The 23068-nt window shown below is 33.0% G+C and overlaps 5 protein-coding genes and 1 long non-coding RNA gene across 12 annotated transcripts; 2 read left to right on the forward strand and 4 right to left on the reverse strand.

Moving 5' to 3' along the window:
- Positions 1–231: 231 nt before the first annotated feature.
- On the reverse strand, positions 232–4932 carry LOC117156314 (uncharacterized). The gene is made up of 15 exons (XM_033333267.2): positions 4745–4932; positions 4280–4482; positions 4003–4185; positions 3686–3899; positions 3396–3613; positions 3150–3341; positions 2908–3058; positions 2632–2835; positions 2076–2143; positions 1812–2000; positions 1306–1734; positions 1025–1219; positions 792–930; positions 590–713; positions 232–486 (listed from the first exon to the last, which is right to left on the reverse strand). The coding sequence occupies exons 1-15, from the start codon at positions 4776–4778 to the stop codon at positions 480–482; spliced, it is 2550 nt and encodes an 849-aa protein (XP_033189158.2). The 5' UTR covers positions 4779–4932; the 3' UTR covers positions 232–479.
- LOC143302896 (uncharacterized) lies at positions 3336–9309 on the forward strand. The gene is made up of 3 exons (XR_013058757.1): positions 3336–3475; positions 7820–7894; positions 9139–9309. It is a non-coding gene; the product is annotated as an uncharacterized LOC143302896 (long non-coding RNA).
- On the reverse strand, positions 5664–11165 carry Fancm (FA complementation group M). Of its 3 annotated transcripts, none has more exons than XM_033330980.2 (13): positions 10598–11165; positions 10339–10506; positions 10081–10253; positions 9870–9959; positions 9540–9764; positions 9315–9468; positions 9128–9240; positions 8937–9056; positions 8701–8866; positions 8448–8602; positions 8125–8374; positions 6090–8041; positions 5664–6009 (listed from the first exon to the last, which is right to left on the reverse strand). In XM_033330980.2, the coding sequence occupies exons 1-13, from the start codon at positions 10764–10766 to the stop codon at positions 5752–5754; spliced, it is 3993 nt and encodes a 1330-aa protein (XP_033186871.2). In that variant the 5' UTR covers positions 10767–11165; the 3' UTR covers positions 5664–5751. The 3 variants fall into 3 exon arrangements, with proteins under 3 accessions (XP_033186871.2, XP_076475856.1, XP_033186964.2); XM_076619741.1 differs by having other exon boundaries at positions 10614–10747; XM_033331073.2 differs by lacking the exons at positions 10339–10506; positions 10598–11165 and having other exon boundaries at positions 9870–9921.
- A 265-nt stretch (positions 11166–11430) lies between these two features.
- LOC117156826 (uncharacterized) lies at positions 11431–23038 on the reverse strand. Of its 5 annotated transcripts, XM_033334337.2 has the most exons (5): positions 14071–14087; positions 13795–13996; positions 13430–13507; positions 13208–13351; positions 11431–13131 (listed from the first exon to the last, which is right to left on the reverse strand). In XM_033334337.2, the coding sequence occupies exons 3-5, from the start codon at positions 13490–13492 to the stop codon at positions 11608–11610; spliced, it is 1731 nt and encodes a 576-aa protein (XP_033190228.1). In that variant the 5' UTR covers positions 13493–13507; positions 13795–13996; positions 14071–14087; the 3' UTR covers positions 11431–11607. The 5 variants fall into 5 exon arrangements, with proteins under 5 accessions (XP_033190228.1, XP_076476341.1, XP_033190322.1 ...); XM_076620226.1 differs by lacking the exons at positions 13795–13996; positions 14071–14087 and adding an exon at positions 22216–23038; XM_033334431.2 differs by lacking the exons at positions 13795–13996; positions 14071–14087 and adding an exon at positions 16924–17044.
- On the reverse strand, positions 14508–15932 carry LOC143302955 (odorant receptor 10; the record flags this gene model as incomplete). The annotated part of the gene is given in 7 exon segments (XM_076620236.1): positions 14508–14898; positions 14900–14999; positions 15077–15194; positions 15297–15399; positions 15527–15610; positions 15612–15664; positions 15666–15932. Coding segments are annotated over 7 exon segments (840 nt in total), but the record flags the coding sequence as incomplete, so codon positions are not given.
- Positions 17118–20419, forward strand: mbt (serine/threonine-protein kinase PAK mbt). The gene is made up of 7 exons (XM_033333595.2): positions 17118–17322; positions 17699–18071; positions 18214–18613; positions 18685–19098; positions 19204–19736; positions 19855–20008; positions 20110–20419. The coding sequence occupies exons 2-7, from the start codon at positions 17707–17709 to the stop codon at positions 20269–20271; spliced, it is 2028 nt and encodes a 675-aa protein (XP_033189486.1). The 5' UTR covers positions 17118–17322; positions 17699–17706; the 3' UTR covers positions 20272–20419.
- Positions 23039–23068: the final 30 nt, after the last annotated feature.

Below are 23068 nucleotides of genomic sequence, written 5' to 3' on the forward strand. Positions count from 1 at the left end.
TATTTCCTATACCACGGTAGTGTAAGTTTGCATGTTAAAAAATCTGAGCGTAACGAAAACGAAACACCTGTACCCAAAACTTTGAGCGTCGATGAGAGACAGGGGAGAGGGGGATACTGATTACCCCACTCCTTACGAAACAAATCATCACTGACCGTCAATAAAATAAGACTGGTGTGTTCAGTTTTCGTCACACTCTCAGTTGTAGACTGTAGCAAAGCGTCAATAAAGTAAGTGTACAATATTTTTTATTTATCCTTACAATAACTTATTATCTATATTCGTCTACGTGTATTTGTACGGAAAAAACTTCCTTAAACATTATTGTTGATTTTAGTACGTTATTCTCTTAGTTAATTTTTAACATTTAACGCGAAATAAAATAATAAATTTCCTTGTTTTCATCCTACGCTCATTCCACAATTTCCCTTTTTCTCCCCTTAAATATCATTTGTGTTTACGTTATTTATTTTTATTATTTATTTACTGCCAAAATAAAAATCATATATATTATTAATATTTTCATATAACTTTTAATTACATAACATAACACAAATTAATTTAAACGTAAACAGTCAGTACTACTTACAGTGGTTCGATAAAGCGACCGGAAAATAAAGTCATGTTTAAAACGGTATCAATAATCATAAAAAGAAATGGTCTGTCCATTTTAACGTCGTTACCCCATGATGACAGAAGCTCATATCCGATTTCTGTAACAGTATTCTACCACTATATTTTTGCGTCTATTTTATAGATGAATCAAATTAAAAAAAAAAAGGTTCAAAAACCTGTATCGGTTGCGGCTAGCGTTCCTTCTTCATCTATTTCCAACTTAACATTTTGCAAGATACTAGTCACATGTATCGAACTGTCAGAAATCATTTTGGACAAATTCGTATTGGGTTGAAATATATTCTCGATACCCAACTGAAACGAGAATAATTTTAACACTAATCTTTACTTACTAGTAAGTATACTTTGCTTCCCATTAAAAGTAAATTCGGGTACGATAAATACATACGTGTCGTAGCGTGGGCACTAAATTAAGATTATTCTCAATATTGAATTTTGGAAGATGAATAGTAATATCTTGTTTTTTCAAATTTGCTAAGATCGCAGAAACTGGAACAGTAATCAAATCATCGGATAATATCCGAAGGTATGGATCATTTTCTCTAGACCTTGGCATCAAAGTCAACATTGATGTTTTACCATCCTGGGAAATTTATCAATGCATTTGCGTCATTATAATAAAGTATGTGACATTTATTTCGGTGATTGCGTTTCAGATTTTTGCCTTACCGAATATGGAATTTCTAAAACATATGCTTCAATGGAAGGTATATAAGCATACCGATAAATAGATCCATGTTTCATGAAGTACGTGTTTCGACATTCTCCATTAGGAATATAGAAGCATTGTAATTTTGTGTTCGCCTTATCGAACGATTTTAACCAGAGTCCTTTAAAATAGATGACTGAAGTCAAAATGAGACGCGTATCAAGTGGAAGGTCATTTAATAACAAAGCCGAAGAGATCGTATTGTGCGTTACACGACGAACCCATTCGTTGATATGGCGCGCGGTACTTTGCGATTCCATAAAATTTACACTTTCTATATCTCCTTGGTAACGCGATCGTAGAATATTTTTGTAATTATTCGATACGCGTAAATTTTCGTGTATCCACAATCGCGTGGTCAAAGCAATTTCCGTCCCGTTTTCATTTCTCTGAAATTAAAAAGAATTTGTGCCTTTATTCGTAGCAGTTCTATATACATATATTTTTATGAACTTCGATATCGTACGTTTAAAGACGCGAGAATACGTTGTGCGAGTTCTCCTCTACGCGACTTTCCTTCCGGTGGTAATCTTAATACCGAAATAATTTCCGATTTCGTATTACCATTCGCACCTTCCATTAACATTGTCAAGATCGTTTTAACACTTGCAGGCGATGATACTAGATTTCCATCTGTATATTTCTTGCTTAGAGCCTACGGTGGGAAAAGATTACATCGGATTTAATTTCTTTCGATTATTCGACCCGTGTGATGTCGAGTTCACCTTACCTGTGGAAAGTACATATTGAAAAGATTATTTCGATCTTCGGCATTCAAGCCTGCTTGGGAAATCGAGTCTAAAAATAGTTTTATATTAATAATCGTATGTAGTGTGTTATCTCGTTCATCATGGAAATAGGAAGACAGGAGACCATTATCCGTTACCACTGATACAAGTTATCGAGGAACCGTATAATGATGTCACGAAACAGCAAGAGATTAAGCGTAATTTTTAAATATACCTAGGAAAAGAACCTTCGTGCAATACGAGTGTAACAGTTGCTATGTTTCATAGACAAATATACATAGTATAGTAAAGTAGTAAAAAGCAGTATAGTAACTGTAAAGAAAAAGGAAGATGTTGTATTTTATTAACTATTGGTATACAAAGCCGTTTAAGTACTTATTTGTGCGACGATTAGTATAGAAAGAAACGAATGCATAGAATAGTTATTAAATCCTGCTTGTATCTTTACATTACGTTATCTTAAATTAGTATTTAGTTGTAAAGTAAAATTGTTGTTTTAAAACCCATTGTCACGAAAACCGGGAAGAAGAGATTAACCTGCATTTGATATCCCTGCGTTAAGCTTGGGCGGTGATTGAGATAAGTATTGTTCCCCGCTAGCGGTACTACCGGTTGTATCAAGAGGATTCATCATCCTGCCGATATAGATAATCGTTCCTGTGGACTCATCTTCGATGTAGAATAAGAATGGATGATCGGCGTGGAAGATTTCCTCCCCGATTTTATTCCCAATATCAATTTCTAGGAAACAAAGCGGAAAAAGTAACATTTCGTATGTATACGTATACGAGAGAGCAAAATAGGAAAATTTACCAGTAGCCACATAAGCCGTAGTGCCATTTTCGTTCACTTCGATTCCAGTTTTTTGTAAAATATCCGACACTTTGAGATTATTCGAAATTCGTCTGGTTTGAGCTATGCCCGTTAATGTCGCGGTATCATCAAAAATATTGCGAATACCAACCTAATGAAACGAAAATATAAAAGTATTGAAATGAAATAAATGTAAACGAACGAATGGGAAAAGGTGAAGAAAGTGAAAGGAGAAAAGCTACCTCACGGAGAACGGGTTCCATGTGACTGGAAAACTGGTATTTAAACTTAGGAATAGAAACAGCAATGGGCAGATTTTGCATCTGCCATACGTATCGTGTCAACACGAAAGGAGTAACTTCGTTAATAAGGTGTTCTATTCCATCTAATGTTCTATTCCGTGGTAATAGCAAGTACAAGGCAAACTTGCGCCCCTAAAATAAGGTAAAATAAGAAGAAAAAGCGAAAAAGAAAGAGGAAGAACGTACGTCATATGGAATTCGTAGAATTTTTGCGTCTAATTCAGGCGAGTTGGCGTAATAAAATCGACCAAATGTATGCATAAAAGGTACGTCTATAGTTCGGTTATCGATCGTATGAAATTTTCCCGTTCGTGTATTTTCCGGAGAAAAATATTTGTGACGCCACGTTCCTTTGAAGAAAAGCGTGTTCATGATCAGCATCAAAGAATTCTTAACGTTGTTTTCTGAAAAAGAAAAACTCGTTTGTCGAAAGTACTTGGTTTTATTGCTGCTTGCTATCGTTGTTTAATTTTTACCATCTTTTATCATTTGATCTATGTTGGCATCGGTAATATTGCTGACCCAGTCGTTAATCGCTTGCACGAGTGGCTGCGCGTCAGATAAATTCGCGGAAATTACGTCGGTGTCGTAATAGGCTTTCACGGTGGCTTCGTATTTTTGTCGGATCAAAATGTTTGAATCGATGTAAATTCTCGTTCCAATATTCAAAATGTACGCTGGAGGATTGGTCTGTGAGAGATGCGTCAAGTATAATTTTTTAAAGAAAATCTGCGCGTCGTCGTATTTCTTTTTGACGTTGATTTTCACGAAATTCAGACTTCCGGAAAATTACCTGGAGCGATTGTAAAATAGTGGAAAATCTCTTTCGTATAACATTTTCGTTGGCGGGTAATTGCATCGCGGTAGCGAGTTCGTGTGCAGTTTCATCCTGAGCTCCTTCGTACAATAATACCAATACGATTTTTAAGGATATAGGCGAGAGCAACATATTCCCAGAATATTTCTTGCTCATAGTCTACGATAATGCGAATTGAATGTTGTCAAAATAAAACTATATATGCATGTGTATGTATACAATCGATGTGTAATTAAAAGTTGACGCTTATTACTCTAAACAATGCCCAATCGAATATGCTAAAACGTTCTCCTTGATAAGGTATAAAAATCTCATCGTCTTCGTCGCGGTTAACAATTACAGGACCAGTGCTTGTAGTTCTGTTTGTATCCAAATGAGACGGAGATTTCGTTATCTCTGATTTACATTGTTTTATAGTGAGGGTCACGACAACGATATACGATATCAGCAGATATCCTGAAAGTAAATAATATCGCCGTATGATCGTGAACGACGATCGTGATTTTCAAACATGATCATGGACCGAGCGATCCAATAAAGAAAAAGAAACTTCAAGTTTGAATTAATAAAACCGGTCGTGAAAATGCCAAACTAAAGTAAACGTTATCGCTCATCTGCTGCATTGCCCAGAAAAATTTATGTGTACATTTGCAAAATCGTTTAAATTCACTTCTCGATTATGTTTTCACACTCCACAAGAAAAACCAATTATTCTTACCCATTATTCCAGTTATTCCAACGACACGTTTCATGGTTATTCGACTTCAATTTACTGTACAGACAATGCAGTCGAATACTCAATCTACACGAACAATTCCGCGCGATCCACTGTATTCTATTAATACAACGATTCGCGATGCGCTGATCTCAATCAACTAGCATCCAACGGGTATTCAGAAAACTAAAAAGAAACCGGTTGGTCGGCTTATCTATTCATTCGTTCGTTCGTTCGTTCGTTCGTTCGTTCGTCCGTCTGTCCGTCCTTCGTCCACGCGTTTGTTTGAACGACGCGCTAGCCATACGATCAAAAACGAGCAGGTTTTTTCTGGATAGAGATTAGAGTAGATCTCAGTATTTAAATATTCAATTTATCGTCTTTGTTTTTGTAAATCGAATAACTCGAGCGATCCAGACAAACATAATTCGTAATTCACATCAAATTACTTCTGATTTAAAAATAAGCGTGGATACCATGTAGCGTCGTTTGCATTGATTTAGGTTTATATAAAAATCAACTCGAACACAATTAAAATAGTTCCATCATATTAGTTGTTACGTCGCGTGAGATGGTCCGTGCGACGTCCTTTATTGTCTGACCGTCAAAGGCCCACGCACCGTTATACAGAAAAAGGAAGGAAGATCGTCCAGGTGAATTACCGTTAGGAAAAGTTAGGAAGTTACTCTTTTTCAAATTCCAGCTATAATTAACGGTTTAACCCTGGTCAAAGATGAATGGAAATTTCACTTTCGTAATGGCGTTTCCTAGCATACCTACGATCGTAAAACGCATTACGTTTGTTTTGTGTGCATTATGAGTTACTGCTATTTCCTATTCTGAAAAAGGTTGTGATGACGATTCAAGTACGAAATCCGAATTATATGATTTATTTTTTATCCCCAATAAATAGAAGACTGGGTAATTTTTATGCTATAAAATATATATTACAAAAGTGAAAAGAAATTATCAGTTTATCATTATGTACACTCGATTACGTTAAGGAAACCTCACAATTGCTTTAACAACATTGATTCATCCTTAATCTGTTTGCGCAATATTTCAGCTTCATCTTCACTGCTGCTACTAAAATAATTTATTATATTTCTCCGTTTACTTCTTTTCGCTTGCCGGTTCGATTGTTTATCGCGAGACCGTTTACGTTTTCGTTTTTCAAGCTTCAGTTCAGCCTTCTCTAGTTCAGACAGTTCACTGTCTTGAATAATATCTTCGCCGTCACTTTTATCTTCTGCTATACAAAAGGAATCCTGAAAAACAACATCACCACTTTTAAATTTATGCGTTTGCACGTTATTTTTATATTTGCAAGACTATTTATTTTACTTACATTAATATAAGTTTCCGCTGTTTGAGATACAGCCTGTGAATATACATCTATACTAGAATTAAGCGTATGTTGCTGCTTGAAAATGAAACCACCCTGTCTTTTTATCGGGCTCCTAACGGTTTGTAAGTAATGAGCGTGCATGTCAGATGTATCATGTATATTCTGTGTATACCTAACAAAATCTTCTAGATCATCATCGGTTTCAGAACTTTCATCCGTTGTATCGCCATTTGGGGAGACCTCCGCTTCCTCGCATATAAACTCATTTTTTTTTCTTCTTAATTTTCGGTGGCGATTACGCTTTCGGAAACATTCTACTTCGTTCTTCTGACTTTTATATCTTCTTGTATCATTTGATTCGCTGACGAAGTAAATGCTTCTTTCCTCTTTTGCAGATAAATCATCGTTCATCGAATCGTTCTTATTTCTGGAGCAACTGTTCTTTGAATTCCGACATTTTCCTACGTTCGCTAATTTTTTCGCTATAGTCATACATTGAGGAGCGTTCTGCTTTGAGATATCCATTGGCTTTTTAAATGAAATCCATTCTTCGTTGTCTGAAAAATACTCTTCGTGATTGGTTTCCGCTTCTACCAATGTTTCACTCTTTCGTTTTTCTTCAAATGTATTGAATTTCGCATAATTTTCTACAGCGTCAGTCGGAACTTCAAAATCGTCGTCCCATTCGAATTCTTCCATTTTTACCTCGGAATCGACCGATCGATCGTTTGAACCGTTTGGATTTCTCGGTTTATCAAAATTCTGTTCATCTTTATATTCAATTGGGTTAACCATTTCTTTATCATAATTTGACTGGTCATCGATTTGCAGTAAGAAGCTGTCGTCTTGAAATATATCATCTTCGGATTCCTCGATCGTTCTCGAATCGATTGAGTTTGAATTTAATTGAGGTATTTCCTCGATCGCTTGCGTTATGCTAAAAATGTGATTATCTTCAAATTCAAACATTTTCGACGAGTAACTACTCTTATCTGCCGTTTCTTCGTTACAATTTTTTTCAAAATCACGTTTACATTGGTGAATTGGAGCCGAAGAAAAATTTTCGTTTATTTCGATCGCCCCTTCCAAACGTATATTGGTTTTTGATTTGAAATTGTGATTTAACTTTATATCATTGGGAGAATTTTTTATTTGTACATCATTATTAACATCGGTATTTTTTGTACAATTTCGTTCAAAATTATCAGTTCCAGAATCATCGGATGTTTCATCCAATAGGTCTTCAAATGTACCGAATTCCAAATCTTGCAACGTGTTATTTTTATTTCCCGCTTCGACTGGTTCTAACGTGTCGTTCTTTACGCATCGACTGGAAGCGATTGAAAGATCACAAATAGAGTGTATATTGCTATTTTGAGGATTATTTTCTTTATTGTCCGATAAATCGTTTTCGTTTGAATCACTGCTATCGTCGAGCAAATCTTCAAATCTAGAACACGATAGTCGTTGAGATTTGTCAACGATTTCTGTTATTCCACTTTCCAATACACATTCATTATAATACAAATCGTTATCATCGTTGTTCTCACTAGCGTTATCTAATTTATTTTTATTACAATTAAGTGGAACGACATCGTTTAGTGTGATTAAACAATCAAGAATTTTAATATCAGGTACAGAAAATTCAAAAAAATCTTTTTTAGTAGAATATGGTGATATGTGATATTTATCGATTTTGCATTCATTCTTTATTTTCTCTTCTTTTTCAGAGATCCTTAAAGCACATATCGTAAGAAAATCAACAGCCTCGTTATCGCAAGAAAGAATTTTCACATCTGATAACGGTATAGTTTTACAACTGTTATTATTTTGAATTATTTCGGAATTATATATTTCGGAACTACCTTTTTTGTGTTCTTTAATTTGTTCGATTTTCAAATATTTCATCATTGAAAAGTTAGCTGCATCTTTTTGCGATTCAAAATTGGATTCTAAAGTGTGTATATAATTAACGTATTTATTAAAACAACTTACAAAAAACACTGTAATGAAAACAATTTTACAAGATTGTTACCTGTATTGCTAATTTTGTTTAAGGTATTCTGGCATTTTTTTTCTGATTTTTTATCTGATTTTCCTTTGCTTTTTTTATATTTTGTAACTGGACTTTTTGCTTGCACAGAAATCTGCATTCTTAGACATTCCGGTGTGAAAACATCGGGGATCATACGAGGATTGTTTTGATAAAGCGAAGAGAAAATATTACTTGTATTTAATATCTTATAATTCAAAGAATCTCTTCTAGCCATTGTGGATTTCAATGTCTATAATATAACAACATTATCATTTAATATATGAAGTATTTTAAATATTTTGGAATGTTATATTTTTGATTACCTCATGTTCTTTTCCATCTGTAACTAGAATAATTATATGGCCATCGCGTTTTCGTCCCGTTCTTCCCATTCTCTGTACTAACCGCGTAGGTGAATGTTGAGATACATCAAAACATATTATTAAATCTACTTCTCCAACATCCAATCCTTCTTCTCCTATTAAATATCAGGCGAAAATATTTCACAAAGCTTTATTTTCATTAACAGTGTGTTACTCCTTTATACATTACTATTGTATATATTACACTACATACCTATACTTGTAGATATAAGAACATTAACATGATTATTTCTAAAATTCTCCAACGCTTTTATCTGTTGTTTTTGTTTCTGTCCAGCTTGGCCAACAAACATTTGTGGCCTTATTAATGGTCGGCATTGTAACAATAGAATATAAACTTCACTCACAATATCCCGATACTGTACAAAAGAAATAATAAAATAACAATAATAAAAGTCTACTGCAGCAATGAACTTGAAAATCACAAACCTCGACAAAAACTATAGCTCTTGTATCGCTTTGTTTCTCTTCACTTTTCTTAAAATGATGCAGAAGTAGTTCTTTTAACTTGTCAAACTTAGTATGTCCAAATATAAGATTTTGTGGTATCTGAAATTAATTTTTGAGCTACACATAAAAAAATATCAAATCTCCTGCATTTTATATAAGGTTGTACGAACTTCCATTCCAGCTTCTTCACATATATCCGGGAATGGACCAAGATACGTTGTAATATCTTCAAGCAATGTCTGCAATTGTGGTTCATCATTCATCCAAAACTTATCAGAATGATCTATTAGAACAACGAAATAAGTAGTTAAATGTAAATTTTATGAATAAACTGAAAACAAAATGAGAATTCCATACTTTGATAAAATTTATGAAACGCTCGAAGTCCATCTCTAATCATAAGTTCATAAGCATGGTACATTGTCATTAATATATTTAATGTCTTTATAATTTGCCCATAACTTCCTGATTTATGTGTTTTCTTTTGATATTCTTTTAATAAATGAAATATCTAAAACAGTGAAACAAATTGTCTTACATTATTATTATTATTACCATCTAATATCTAGTAGTATAATTTACCCTTCCTTTCGAAATATTTGCTGTATGTCCATGAAGGATATTATGTTGAAGTAAAATTTTAACATGACGATCCATGATAAAGATATACCTCTCTTTGTATTCAGCTAATTTTTTGTTAAGTGGTACTAAAATTACATCAACTTTTCTTTTATTAATATAAGGTATAATATCCAAAGAGGTTTCATCTCTTAATTCTACATGAGCAATTAATAAATTCTGTAGCACCTATAAAAGATAATTTAGTTATTTGCATAAAATATAGTACAACTATAAAAAGTATTTTAGTAATGTCTATATACATTTTAGTAATCTTTATATAACAAAATATACCTCATGAACGTTATCAATTTTATTTCCTGGTGTAGCAGAAAGGGCTAATACCCTGAAAGTTTGATTCTTCTCATTTAATATTCGAATACACTATGAATATAAAACATACTGCACATTACTCAACTTATTAATAAGTATTATAATTAAAACTTTTTGGCGTTCCTTTATTTATTCATTTTTGAATAATAACTTTCTTGTGTGGAATAGATACCTCACAATAAGAATGTTTTCCCAATGCCTTATGAGCTTCATCTATAACTACACATTTTACTAAATCACTAGGTACAACATTTTTGTCTAAATCATTATGGAAAACTTGAGGAGTAGCAAATATTACTCTTTTTTTTGACCAAGCTATTTCACGCTGCTTGTGGTTGACTGCTCCTGTAATAATATAATATTTTAATAGTAAAGTAAATATAAATATATAATTTATATAATATTTAAAACATTTCACGGATTAATATACCTGTAAGCTCAATAGTTTCTATACTAGGAATTCCCATTGTATTATGACATGCAAAAATTTGTTGAGCAACTAATGGTTTGGTGGGTGCTAAAAATACAACCTTCCCACATGGATACCATCTCCAAAAGTTATACATTACAACCGCAGCAATAAATGTTTTCCCCAATCCTAATAAGAATAAAATATATATATACATAAGAGAGAAATAGAATATATGTATATGCTTTTTTGTATGCAACATTTTTAAAAAATAATTTACCAGTGGGTAAACAAACCAATGTATTCTTGTATAAACATGCTTGAACTATATTGAACTGATAATCTCTGATAGGATAATTCTCAGGATATATCCATGTTTTACCAGCAGATAAATCAAATCCTTTTGTTCCGTCATCAGACGAAATGCGAGAATTTTGTGATAATTCCATTTGCAAAGTTCTTCTTTCAATCAATTCCCAGTTACAGAGAATTTATATATTTTATCATTTTGGTATAGTTACATATATTTTAATAAAGAATAACTTTTTAAGCAGAATTCGAAACGACTCGTATTTGCAAATAACTGTTTTCGTATATAATTAATGATAATTAGTTAACCTGTGAAATGAAAATTGTAATTTTTGTAGTAATTTGTATAGTAAACAATAAATTGACACAATGATCAAAATGTAAACATTATATATCTATTATGTACGATAAAACTTATTGAAACTTAAATTTTGTTCCTTTTACTAATCTGGCAGAAAAGCTACATCATACTAGGGAATTTTTTTACGCGGCACAAAATCGGATCGTAGAATCAAAGATTTCCTCTGGTAGGATCTTCGATTTGTACGCGTATATGAAATTCCTGAAATTAATTTGAAAGTATTAAAATCATTTTCATATTGCTATTACCACAATTATCAGTATGTTAATTATTGTAGTCGTAAAAAACTTTATATCGTTAATATAATTTATAACTTAATAGTTATAAATTATATTGTGGTAATAAACGTTCAAAAACCTAATATACATATGTTTTTACAAATGGAACACATTTAATTTGTTATATAGAGGTATTGGGAGGTAAAAAGATGGGATCGTCAAAAATTATTTAGAAATTAATTTATTATACGTAAAGATATACAGAAAAGAATATGATTGTTTGGGTCGGTCAGCATATAAAACAGATGTAGATAGACGTAATCATCTTTACGCGGCTATATACGAACAGTGCTTAATAGAAAGAAACTAAAAGCCGAAATATAATAGACTAGATCCCGTTGATTACGATGTATGATTTGTTGATAAATGACTATTTAATGCAGCTTTATGGGTAAACTTTTTTAAACAAATCAGGCATTCATGGGTTTTTTCGTTTATGTGCACGGACAAATGTTTTTTCAACGTTGCTTTATCCTTAAATATCTTCTGACATGCACTACATTCATATGGTCGTTCTCCTGCGTGTACTAATATATGACTATTTAACGTCGTTTTCTGAGTAAATGCTTTATGACATACATAGCATTCGTATGGTCTATCACCAGTGTGACTTAACATATGTTTCCGCAACGAAGATTTCTCTTTGAAGGATTTTTGACAAATATGACAGGCATGCCGTTTATCGCCAGTATGCACAAGCATATGAGAATTTAATCTAGTTTTTTCTCTAAAGGCCATGTCACATAGCTCGCACGCAAATGGCTTTTCGCCCGTATGTATCAAAGTATGTCGATTTAAATCCGATTTACGCGTAAATATTTTATCGCAGACTTTACAATCATATTGACCCCCGGTATGTAATAGCATATGGCTATTAAGATCTGATTTTCGAGCACAAGCCTTATGACATACCTGACATGCATGTGGTTTTTCACCTGTGTGGACAAGCATATGAGAATTTAATTTTGCCTTTTCGCGAAAGGTCATTAGGCATTCTTTACATTCGTATGGTCTTTCTCCAGTATGAACCATTGTATGCCTTATTAATTCTGACTTTCGTTTGTACGTTTTTTCACAAATGTTACATGCGTGCGGTTTTTCACCGCTATGCGCTAACATATGGTTGTTCAATGCTGTTTTCTGTGTGAACGATCTATGACACATTGTACACTTGAACTGTTTGTTTCCACTGTGTAATGTCATGTGCATATTCAACTTTGCTTTTTCCCTAAATGCTGCAAAACATACATCGCATTTATATGGACGTTCCTCTGTATGAGTAAGCACATGACGATTTAGACTAGATTTCTCTTTAAACGTCGCGTGACAAACATCACATTCAAATACCCTTTCCTCTATGTTCAATGATTGATCATGCTCAGAATCTGGTCTTTTCATAAACACTTGTTGTAACGCATCGTTGTCATATGGTTTTTCTAGCACATGCATTTGCATGTGGCTACGCAAACACCATTTGTAAGCAAATCGCTTTTGACAGACGTTGCATTCCAGTGGACTCATTCCAACATGAGTCAACATATGAGCGTGTAAACTAGAATTATCCTGAAAATTTTGTTGGCAAACTTCACATTGATTTCCACTACAGTGCATTCTCAAGTGAGTAACCATAGAATCATTATTCAAAAACCATTTTTTGCAAATTGAACATTGTATTTTATAAAATTTCGGTTGCTGTCCATTTTGACAAAATCCTGGATGTTTTTCTGCATCATGCACTTGAGCAAAGTTTGGATTGGTTAAGCACCTTTGCATAGCACCATCTTCTTTGTCACACAAATTTGTGCTTGCAATTTGTGCCGTCCAATTTTGATGACTACTGGATTCCCCATCCAATTCGAGTTTTACCTAGAATCGTTTTGTTGGATCGATTGACTCTTCTACAAACAAAACTCAACCGCTGACAATTTTGAATGAAATTTACCATTTCATTAGAGAAGTCAACTTCATTATTTTCGATAGGTAAAAATACCTTCTCGAATGTCCCAGAGCAGATGTCCTCCATGTAGTCTGGATCAAATCTATCGCCTGGTTCTTCTTTAAGTACAACGCTTACAATGTTTTCGTCCTTAAAGTAAGGTTTAAGTTAGAGTCCTTGTGGAAGCATTGTATTGTATGGTGCTGCTGTTTCATAGAAAACGTTTACCATAACCTGACTGTCTATGTTTAACGCATCCATTGGTTCATCTTTCACTTTAAAATCTTCCATTTGCTATGATTTAGTCTGAAAGTGAAATTTATTTATTTATCTGGTCTTATCATGTTTTGCATATAAACAACCTGATTATAGCATAAAAAGCACAAATAATGTTTTAAAAATGTAGTCAATAGTAGCGTACAGAGTCGTGTAACCTTAAATATATATATATGGCGAACGATTTAGTCGATTCAAAGATTTTTACGCATGCAATCATTTTATTCGTAAGATTCTATTTCATACGATAATTCCGTTCCGTTATTTGTTACAACCAAACTAAGTGCACACGATGATTTTTCTATATCTATACTTACTACGGAGATTACACATTTCACCCATAAAGCAGAACGAGCAAATCAAAATCTGTTAATTCCTATTCTGCTTGTTTTCCGTTTTAGCGTATTCAATTTCTTGTACTCTTTACAATTATAGACATATCCTTTTATTTTCTTGCAAAGAATTATATCTGTTGAATCGATCGATTTACTCCTATATCACGAAACTATACTGCGCGTTCTACACACATGACAAGCACACGTTACATAAATACCATACATCTACTACACAATTATATGTATGTAAGTACATACGTAAATTCGTTGCTTGACCATACCACTATCTAACAAGTTTTACACGGAACTGCAACTTGAATGATCGCGCTCGATAACGATATATTACAGAACACATCTTTTTCGATACATACTATATGCGTATATATTTATTTATGACGTATATCTATTAAAAGAAAAAAAGAGAACGGATCAAGATATTTTTATTTCGAATTATTTATTGCAAATATTTTATATGAAATTATTCGTTTCTAATTATGTATTTTAATATCTGTTTTATTTTATTATATTATTTTCTAAATGTATTTTTTTATTTTATTCGAATAGTCGGAAGAATCTGTTTATTTCGATATATTCTACCTCATTATAATAAATTAGATTAAATTGACGTATATTGTATCTTTACTGCTCATGTAACGAAGAGAAGTATATATATATATATAGGCAAAATAATGAATTTAAAATTTCTAACGTTAATTTATGTATTTACTTTTATTATAAATAATGATACTTATGATTGAAAGCATACAATGTTCTATCTACGTTTATCTCTTCTCCAAAAATTTATGATCTATTTCATAGAAAGGGCCTCGTTTAAGCATCTTTGGTGATGTAAACTAGGGAGAACTCAATTAAATTGGCTGGTGAACGTTCATAAATTGTAATGTCTTAATGTAACATTATCAGTAGAAAGGATATATAGCTGAGTGATACTTTTAATATCTGAAACGATGCTAGGTAAAAGACAAAGGCAGAAGAAAAAAAAGAAAAGGAAAGAAAAGTAGGCTTTTTACATTACAAAACTTTAGCATCGTTAGAGGAAATAATTTTCCCGTGGTTAAATGGAGCGCTCTTTGATCTTGCCATGATTATAATTAACCTTTTCGCTTTCGTGGATTTCAGGCTTAGCCACTCGCATTCGTATGCAGTATTGTGCACTCCTTCGGATTATATGCACAGATGAATGAATACCAATAAATGATGCAACGAATCGTGAAAAAACGGTATTAAGCATCTCCACCTATTTGACTTACTAACATTTGTTCTGTCAAGAAATAAAGAGACGTTTGAAGAAATGTATTTACAAAATTACAGAATAAGTAGGCCACTTAAAATACGGTAAATCGCTCTTTCCCAGCGGATATCTATACATACTTAAGAAATATCAGAATTTAAATATCACTATCATTAACTTTACGATTTGTTTCGCAATTATCTTTCGTAATTCTATAAATCAATTCACTTGCTGTGATTAATAATAACCCATAGATACAGGCACATATGTCGAAATTAATCAACAATACGAGAAATAACAGCGTTGATATATTTTCGATCACGTTAATCGCTCTATAATTATAATTGTGTATATTTAATAAAAACATAATATAATACATATATATTTGTAAATTGGAAAGAAAAATAAGAGAAAATAACGCAGACCTGTGTAACGATGTTAATTGAAATTCATATGTATCTGATGAGTCGTATGTGATCTTCTACAGTAGCTCCTAAAACGTGATTAGAAGTCTCATATCCATATCTCGAATCCTTCATATTGGTGAAAGCGAAGATTTTCTAATTTGCCGCAAATATGAAGGATTAATATTCCAAAAAAAGTTATCGACCCCGATATAACAAAATGATGCTATCAACAAATTGATATATTGAACAGCGTACATTATTTCAAAATATAAAGTTTTGGAGACATTATAAGGGTGATAAGTTGGCAATGGGAGGAGCTTTCTTGCATCTGTCCCGTTCGTTACGTATCGAATAATAATACTGAATATCGGCAGAATCATCAGCAGCCTTATCAGGATATATACTAATATATAACTGAATATATTGGCTGTTCTTGCCACTCTTATTTTAAGAGAGCAACGAAAATCCGATTAAGATTAACAATAAACAAAAATTATTTGAAAAATATCAACTAATTATAAAATACACCTGCTGAATGTTCCATCTTTGACTTTGACATATTCATCGCATTCAAACTTTTTTAAATGCTATTGTTATCGTTTCTTTCTCTCCTTATGCGTGAACAGCAATAAAAATGTCAAATGACAATGTTAAATACTCACGATAATAACCTTACAACATGAAAAAGATAGTAAAATGTTTAATACTTTCTTTTGTTCTCGGTCGTGAGAAACGAAATTTGTTTCTAACGTCGTTGCTTGTTAACATACAGGTTACTTTTTCACTTGTGAAAGTAACTGGAAACAACAACGATGAAACATTTTTTTGTCAACTTAACTTTTAAATAGACGGGGGAAATAGTTTCTCGTTTCTCCTTTCTCTCGTACATTTTTAATAGCACTGATAGGTTCGGACGATCGATCAACTAGATCCTGTAAACGCTTTCTTTCGAAGAAAAACCAAACGTTTCACGTCGCGATATCATGAATGATATCTTCCTACTGTACAATCGTTCTTTGCACAATTTAACAATCTTTCCAAAATACAGATTGCGAATACAGCAAACTGCACATATATCTGATTTATACGTATAATATCTTTCCCAAATGCTATTTGTTAAACTCAAAACTCGTAATTAATATATGTAAGAACTGTTATATGTATATATACGTTTAAGCGAAAGTAGGTTTCGAAGGAAGACACACAACAGTGGAGATATTGAATCGAGTATTTTTATCATTCCGATCTATATATATATATATATATATATATACAGGTATTAAATTTCAGATATTTTTCGAGAAAATTTATTTCAAAATTTAAATACTCGTATCCGTTTTATTTAAGATAAAAAATGTTCCTTTATGAACATTTCGCACAATTTCAAAAGTTTTCATTCAATTTGTCTTTCGAAAAAATGTGTTCCTAGTTCGCATAATATACAATACGTACGCTGACAGGTAGAGTTAGAATGATTGTGAATCGATGTATCCTTTCTTTTCGAATCATGATCGGCAATTGCTTTCTCCCGACACAGTTTTCTATGCGTTACGTTCTTTGTGGTAATCTCATTGCAGGTGCTACCTCACGCACATTTGAGTAAATTGTCACGAGCCAAATGCCAAGAAAGATTCGTAAGCTCTCCGCGCGGAGCGCCGGTGTGTGAACGACCTGTCGAAAGGCTAAATGTCGTATTTACTTATTTTAATTACCCAAGTTTTTTATGTTTCGGCACTATTTTAAGTTTGGCATTTTTTCAAAACTGTGTAACGTTAACGGAAAACAATAATTCCTCTGAAATCTAACCAACAGATCAAAGAAACTATTCGAAGGCGGTCGCATCACGTACTGGTAGGCGTTGCTGTCATTTGGCTTCTCTTCCTCTTTATTATTTTCTCTAAATTTTCTACTGCATAATTTTTTACGATTTACATCTTTATTTCCTCTTAGAACGTAACAATTAATCTTTCAATTATTTTCGATTATCATATATATTCTATTATACATCAAAATTATTCTTTGAGAAGATGATGCTCTTGCAACAAATACAATTGACAGATTCAAATCTGTTACTCTCCAGGATCCTCTTGTCGTTTGAAATATATGATTAAATACTCGTTAGACTACGTGTTTTGCAAACATGTTAACATATACAGATGTTTAAAGCATTATACTCTTTGATTTTAATTGTATCTGGAGTATTTTAATATTAATATAATTATTGTAGGAAGGGCAATGTTTGCCAAAAAGAAGAAGAAACCACAAATATCTACTCCAACAAATTTTGAACATCGTGTACATACTGGATTTGATAAACGCGAAGGAAAGTTCATTGGACTTCCATTGCAGTGGGCTTCTATTGTTGGAAACAATCAGATTTTGAAATCTACAAATAGACCATTACCTTTGGTGGATCCAAGTGAAATTACACCCACGGAAATTTTAGATCTGAAAACTATTGTTCGAGGGCATAATGATCCAAAAGGAAGAACTTCCACCAGTGAGAAAAATACTGAAAATGGATTGCCCAAAACCAGCACAGTTGCTAGATCTAACTCTCTTCGTTCTTCAAGTCCACCAAGACTCAGAAGGGATTACAGGTAACTTTTTTCTATATGTGTGAGATTAGGGTGTTATTATAAATAAGAAAGACGTTATTATAGGTGTTATTGTATATAACAAACATGTTATTGTAGGTGTTATTATAATTATTAAGTATCTTATTACACTTTTATGTTACAGGCATAATAGTAATTTGCCACCATCTGTGCCAGAAGGTCAAGAAATACCTTCTAGTACTAATCAAGTACAAGGATATACTAACTTTGGAAAGCAACATAATTACCTTGATAAAATGAGACAAAATTCACCCAATGTTGCAAGCACGTTGCATCCTAATACACAAAATATGATCCCAAATCTTCAGAATCTCAATCCAAATATGCAATCATCTCCCAATTTAACGCATGTTGGTTCTAATGCCCAGAATTTATCTTTAAATTTCCAAAACTTGAGTCCCATTACAACCCCACAGTGTCCTATGCAAAGTCCTAGTACTCCCCAACTCGTAGATTCTGAATTTCATAGGCTAAATACTCAGATGACTACAAGTACGTCTGGACAATACAATGGAAACGTTCAGGTAAGCAGTGCTATGCATAAGTATTATTACATTTTATCAATGTTTAAAAATATATATCAATATTTATACAGGCTTCACATATCGAAACATCCTCGAGGGATCAACAAGTAACTCAAAATACTCTTTTGCATAAGCTGCAACCTAAAATTTCACCTGTTGGATCCATCGCTTCACAGCGACCGTTGAGCCAATTGAGTACGCATAATGTTAATAAATATTCACAAGCCTACAGTACGCCAGAAAATTCATCCATTTTGCAATCTCATATAAAAAAACCTATTGAAACGTCTCAATCGATGCATAATTTGTCAAAGTCCAATCTACCGTCCTCTGGAAATAGTTCGACACCTGATCAAAATCAGAATATGAAGAGTGCTTTATCTTCGGGAAATCTAGCAGTCGGTTCAAGTTCGAGTACGACGAACAAACAAACAGCAGAACAAAGACTCACTCATGAACAATTTCGAGCGGCTTTACAGATGGTGGTAAGAAACTAAAGATTAGCATCAATAATCAATATGAAAAGAATACGATACTTGACAGTTTTTATTTCGTTTTAATCGTTACTGTTATACTACGTAATACTGTAGGTAAGTCGTGGCGATCCAAGAGAAAATTTAGAAAATTTTCTTAAAATCGGAGAAGGAAGCACTGGAACAGTATGTATAGCAACTGAAAAAAATACAAATCGGCAAGTGGCAGTGAAGAAAATGGATTTAAGAAAACAGCAGCGGCGTGAACTACTTTTTAACGAAGTGGTTATCATGCGAGACTATCACCATCCGAATATTGTCGAAATGTATGACAGTTTCTTGGTAGATGACGAATTATGGGTCGTGATGGAATACCTTGAAGGTGGAGCGCTTACGGATATTGTCACGCATTCTCGGATGGACGAAAGTCAGATTGCCACAGTGTGTTCTCAATGTTTGAAACCACTTGCATATTTACATTCTCAAGGTGTTATTCATAGGGACATCAAGTCTGATTCCATATTACTAACAGCCGATGGTAGAGTTAAATTATCCGACTTTGGATTTTGTGCTCAAGTGTCTCAAGAATTGCCCAGGCGAAAGTCTCTCGTTGGAACGCCATATTGGATGAGTCCAGAAGTTATTTCTAGGTGAATTATAACTTTTCTGTTCAATTTCGTATAAGTGTTCTGTTTTCAATTCATTAATGATATATTGTGTACATGTATATATATGTATATGTATTCATATATGCATTCACTGCTTCAGGTTGCCATACGGTCCTGAAGTAGACATTTGGTCATTAGGTATAATGATCATCGAAATGGTTGACGGAGAGCCACCGTTTTTTAACGAACCTCCTTTACAAGCTATGAGACGTATTAGAGATATGCCTCCTCCAAAGTTGAAAAATTCTCATAAAGTGAGTTCAAAATATCCCACAATATATTATTTATGCAGACATAATGATATGATTTATATGGATTATTTATTGATATGATTATCACTGTTGTTATTCAAAAGGTCAGTCCGCGTCTTCAAGGGTTTTTGGAAAGAATGCTTGTTCGTGATCCGGCGCAAAGAGCCACGGCTACTGAATTGTTACAGCATCCATTTCTTAGGCAAGCACAGAGTCCAAGTATTTTAATTCCATTGATGAGAGGTTCCAGGCATACGAACTGCTAAGTGCTGACAAGTTGGTGTAAAAAGACGGGTGTGGTAATTGATTTATTAACACGGACATAGATTACAAACGTAATCGTGTTTACGATTGTTTTTTTAGTTTGTTGTTAGATGGTACATTTTAGAATATATAGAATATAGGAACATTTAAGTGGCCTTTGATTGTTGAAAAAAGAAACTTACATTCCATTGTGGCCTTAATCTAGAAGCGTTATATCATTTATCTACGTTGCCTATGATAGGCATTAACGTTGTAAAAGATACTTTTTTATACCGAATTATTTAACAAAGTATTGTACACATTCAAGTGCCTTAAGCAGCACTGTTTTTGTGCTCTTCTATTTACGACTTTCATTTTGATATCGATTTCACTATTTGTTACCTATGGAATCATTTGCAAAATAATAGATAAAAATCTCATTCCCTTCGTTGATTTAAATGACTATGAGAGATATTACTAATCAGCAGAATAAAAATATTTTTGCTAAAATATTGCTGTCATGCATGTACTTAAGGTAACTAGTAAGTAGTCATATTTAATTCAAGAGTGTCAATAAGACAAGTTGAAGTATTCTGAGAAAGGAATAGTTAGCGTCGATTAATACATTGCTTAAATCGACGATTTATATGCCGCGTAGTTTAAAAAAGCAAAACATCGATCTTTTATCCTAATTTATTTGATATGCGTTGGTATAACGCTTTAAATGTACGCGACTGGAATAAAAGTTATTGCAGCTCGGCAAACAATCGCCTAATCTTTTGAGGCTGATAAAATAACGTGATAAAATCGCCATAAAGTGATTCAAATTACTCGAATATTAGATCCAGTGCGCTTTCTTCAGTATTCTTAATATACATATAACAGAACATATGACAAAATATCTTAGGTTCAAAAGTGCGCTAAGAAAAATATGCCGTTAGTAAATAGACATCTGTAATTATTAACGTACTTTTCAATATGTAGATATTTCATGTGGAATTAACTAGAGAAGTTTCGAACAATAGGTGTTTCATTATATTAATTAATATATTTTAAGATAAACCGCAATGATACCGCAACCTAATGCCATTTACTTTGATCGAATAAAAGATCAAAATACAATACGGACAAAGGCCATCGATCGGATAGATGATTTATGATAACGATAATTTAAGATATGCATCGCAATAGAATTTTTAGAAAATGTAGATATTATCGAATTTCATTACATAGATAAAACATTTAAGCAAGAACAGTGACTGTAAAGTGAAATTAATTTCCTAGCTACTCGCCATTTATAGAAATTTAAGAAACAAAAATTATGCGAAACAATCGTTATGCGTTTGTCGTAATCCTTACAAGATACTTCACAATGACGTTTGCCTGTGCCACTCTTTCTTTTTTTTTTTACCTATACACATGGAGGTGCACGCCTGCGACTACAGAATCTGTATGTATGTATACGATAACATATTGACTATCGATAATTGATATTAAACAATTTAATAGAATGAAATCAAAAATATATGACAAAATAAAAAATAAATTTAATCAATACATTTACAAAAATATACTTCAGACGTAATAAAGAGTTCGTTATGTATTTTTTATTCCATGAATAACACAATATCTTCTATAAGAATTTACATTATTACAATGGCAAAAAATGAATCGATTGCTGAATTGTTGATCCCATTACTTTCGATATCTTAATTCGATATCCATTAAGGAATACATGTTGACGTAATTAAGAAAATTTATACATTACGTTTCAATATTTCTTTCAATACAAAAAATATTTTGATTATAATAGAAAATATATGGAAATTCGAAAAAATTCACAAATTCTCGTGCAACATCGATTCTTTCAAGGATATATACTTTGTATTATGCGATGACTAAGAGACGTCGACGAAAGAAAAGATAGAAATCGTATGAATACGTAAAATGAAATCGATTTATCTTACCTTATAATCGTCAGAGGCGCTGATACCGTACGATTCAGATAGAAAGATATTTTGAAATACCATTTAGCCGATTGGTGGAATGCGACGAGCCTTCGCGCTAAGTATGCTTGGTCATTGGCGCCACTGACGTTTCACAACCAAATTTAACCGATGTTTTCTCAGAAACTACACTACAAGGAATTCACATTGCGCGATGCATATGTCAAATATTTGTTGGAGAAAGTAACAGAATTCCGTCATCGTAATGAAAATATAATATACAATCTGCTTATGATAATGATTTCTTCACTAACTGAGCGTATTTTTTATATAAAATTCGAAGATAAAAAAAGAAAAACAACCAATATAGTAGTCTACAAGGTATATGTGTTTGTTTATTACTACGTGACTGTGTGCGATAGCGTATTCGCATACCGGCGTATGCTAATCTACTTATTTTCCTCGCTATTCGTTTTAAGAAATATATCGTAATGTGATTTTTTACTTTAGTGACCTTATAAATTCACGTTTTCTAATGTACGAGACGAATGGTTATATTTATCGACATACTTGGAACTAATCTATTTGATGTTTAAATATTCATAACCGCGTGCAGCAGAGCTAACGATACATATCACAAAATAATAAATTACTTTATACTGCAGATTCACAGTCCAGTCCCGCAGTCCTAAATTAGAACCAATGAGAAGGCAAGTTCTGTGGAGGCTCGACTCAAGTTGACCTCGAGTCTACATACCTACGTCGCGTGTCCGCCTTTCAAGAAAAACGTGACGGACAAACTTGTGGGGTATTGCGTCATTCCATATCAATGCCTAACTGTTTTCTCTTCTCTTCTCCCTAGCTCTCTCTTTCG

The sequence above is a fragment of the Bombus vancouverensis genome, chromosome 7, assembly GCF_051014615.1.
Source record: "Bombus vancouverensis nearcticus chromosome 7, iyBomVanc1_principal, whole genome shotgun sequence".
NCBI classification, from domain to species: Eukaryota; Metazoa; Arthropoda; class Insecta; order Hymenoptera; family Apidae; genus Bombus; species Bombus vancouverensis.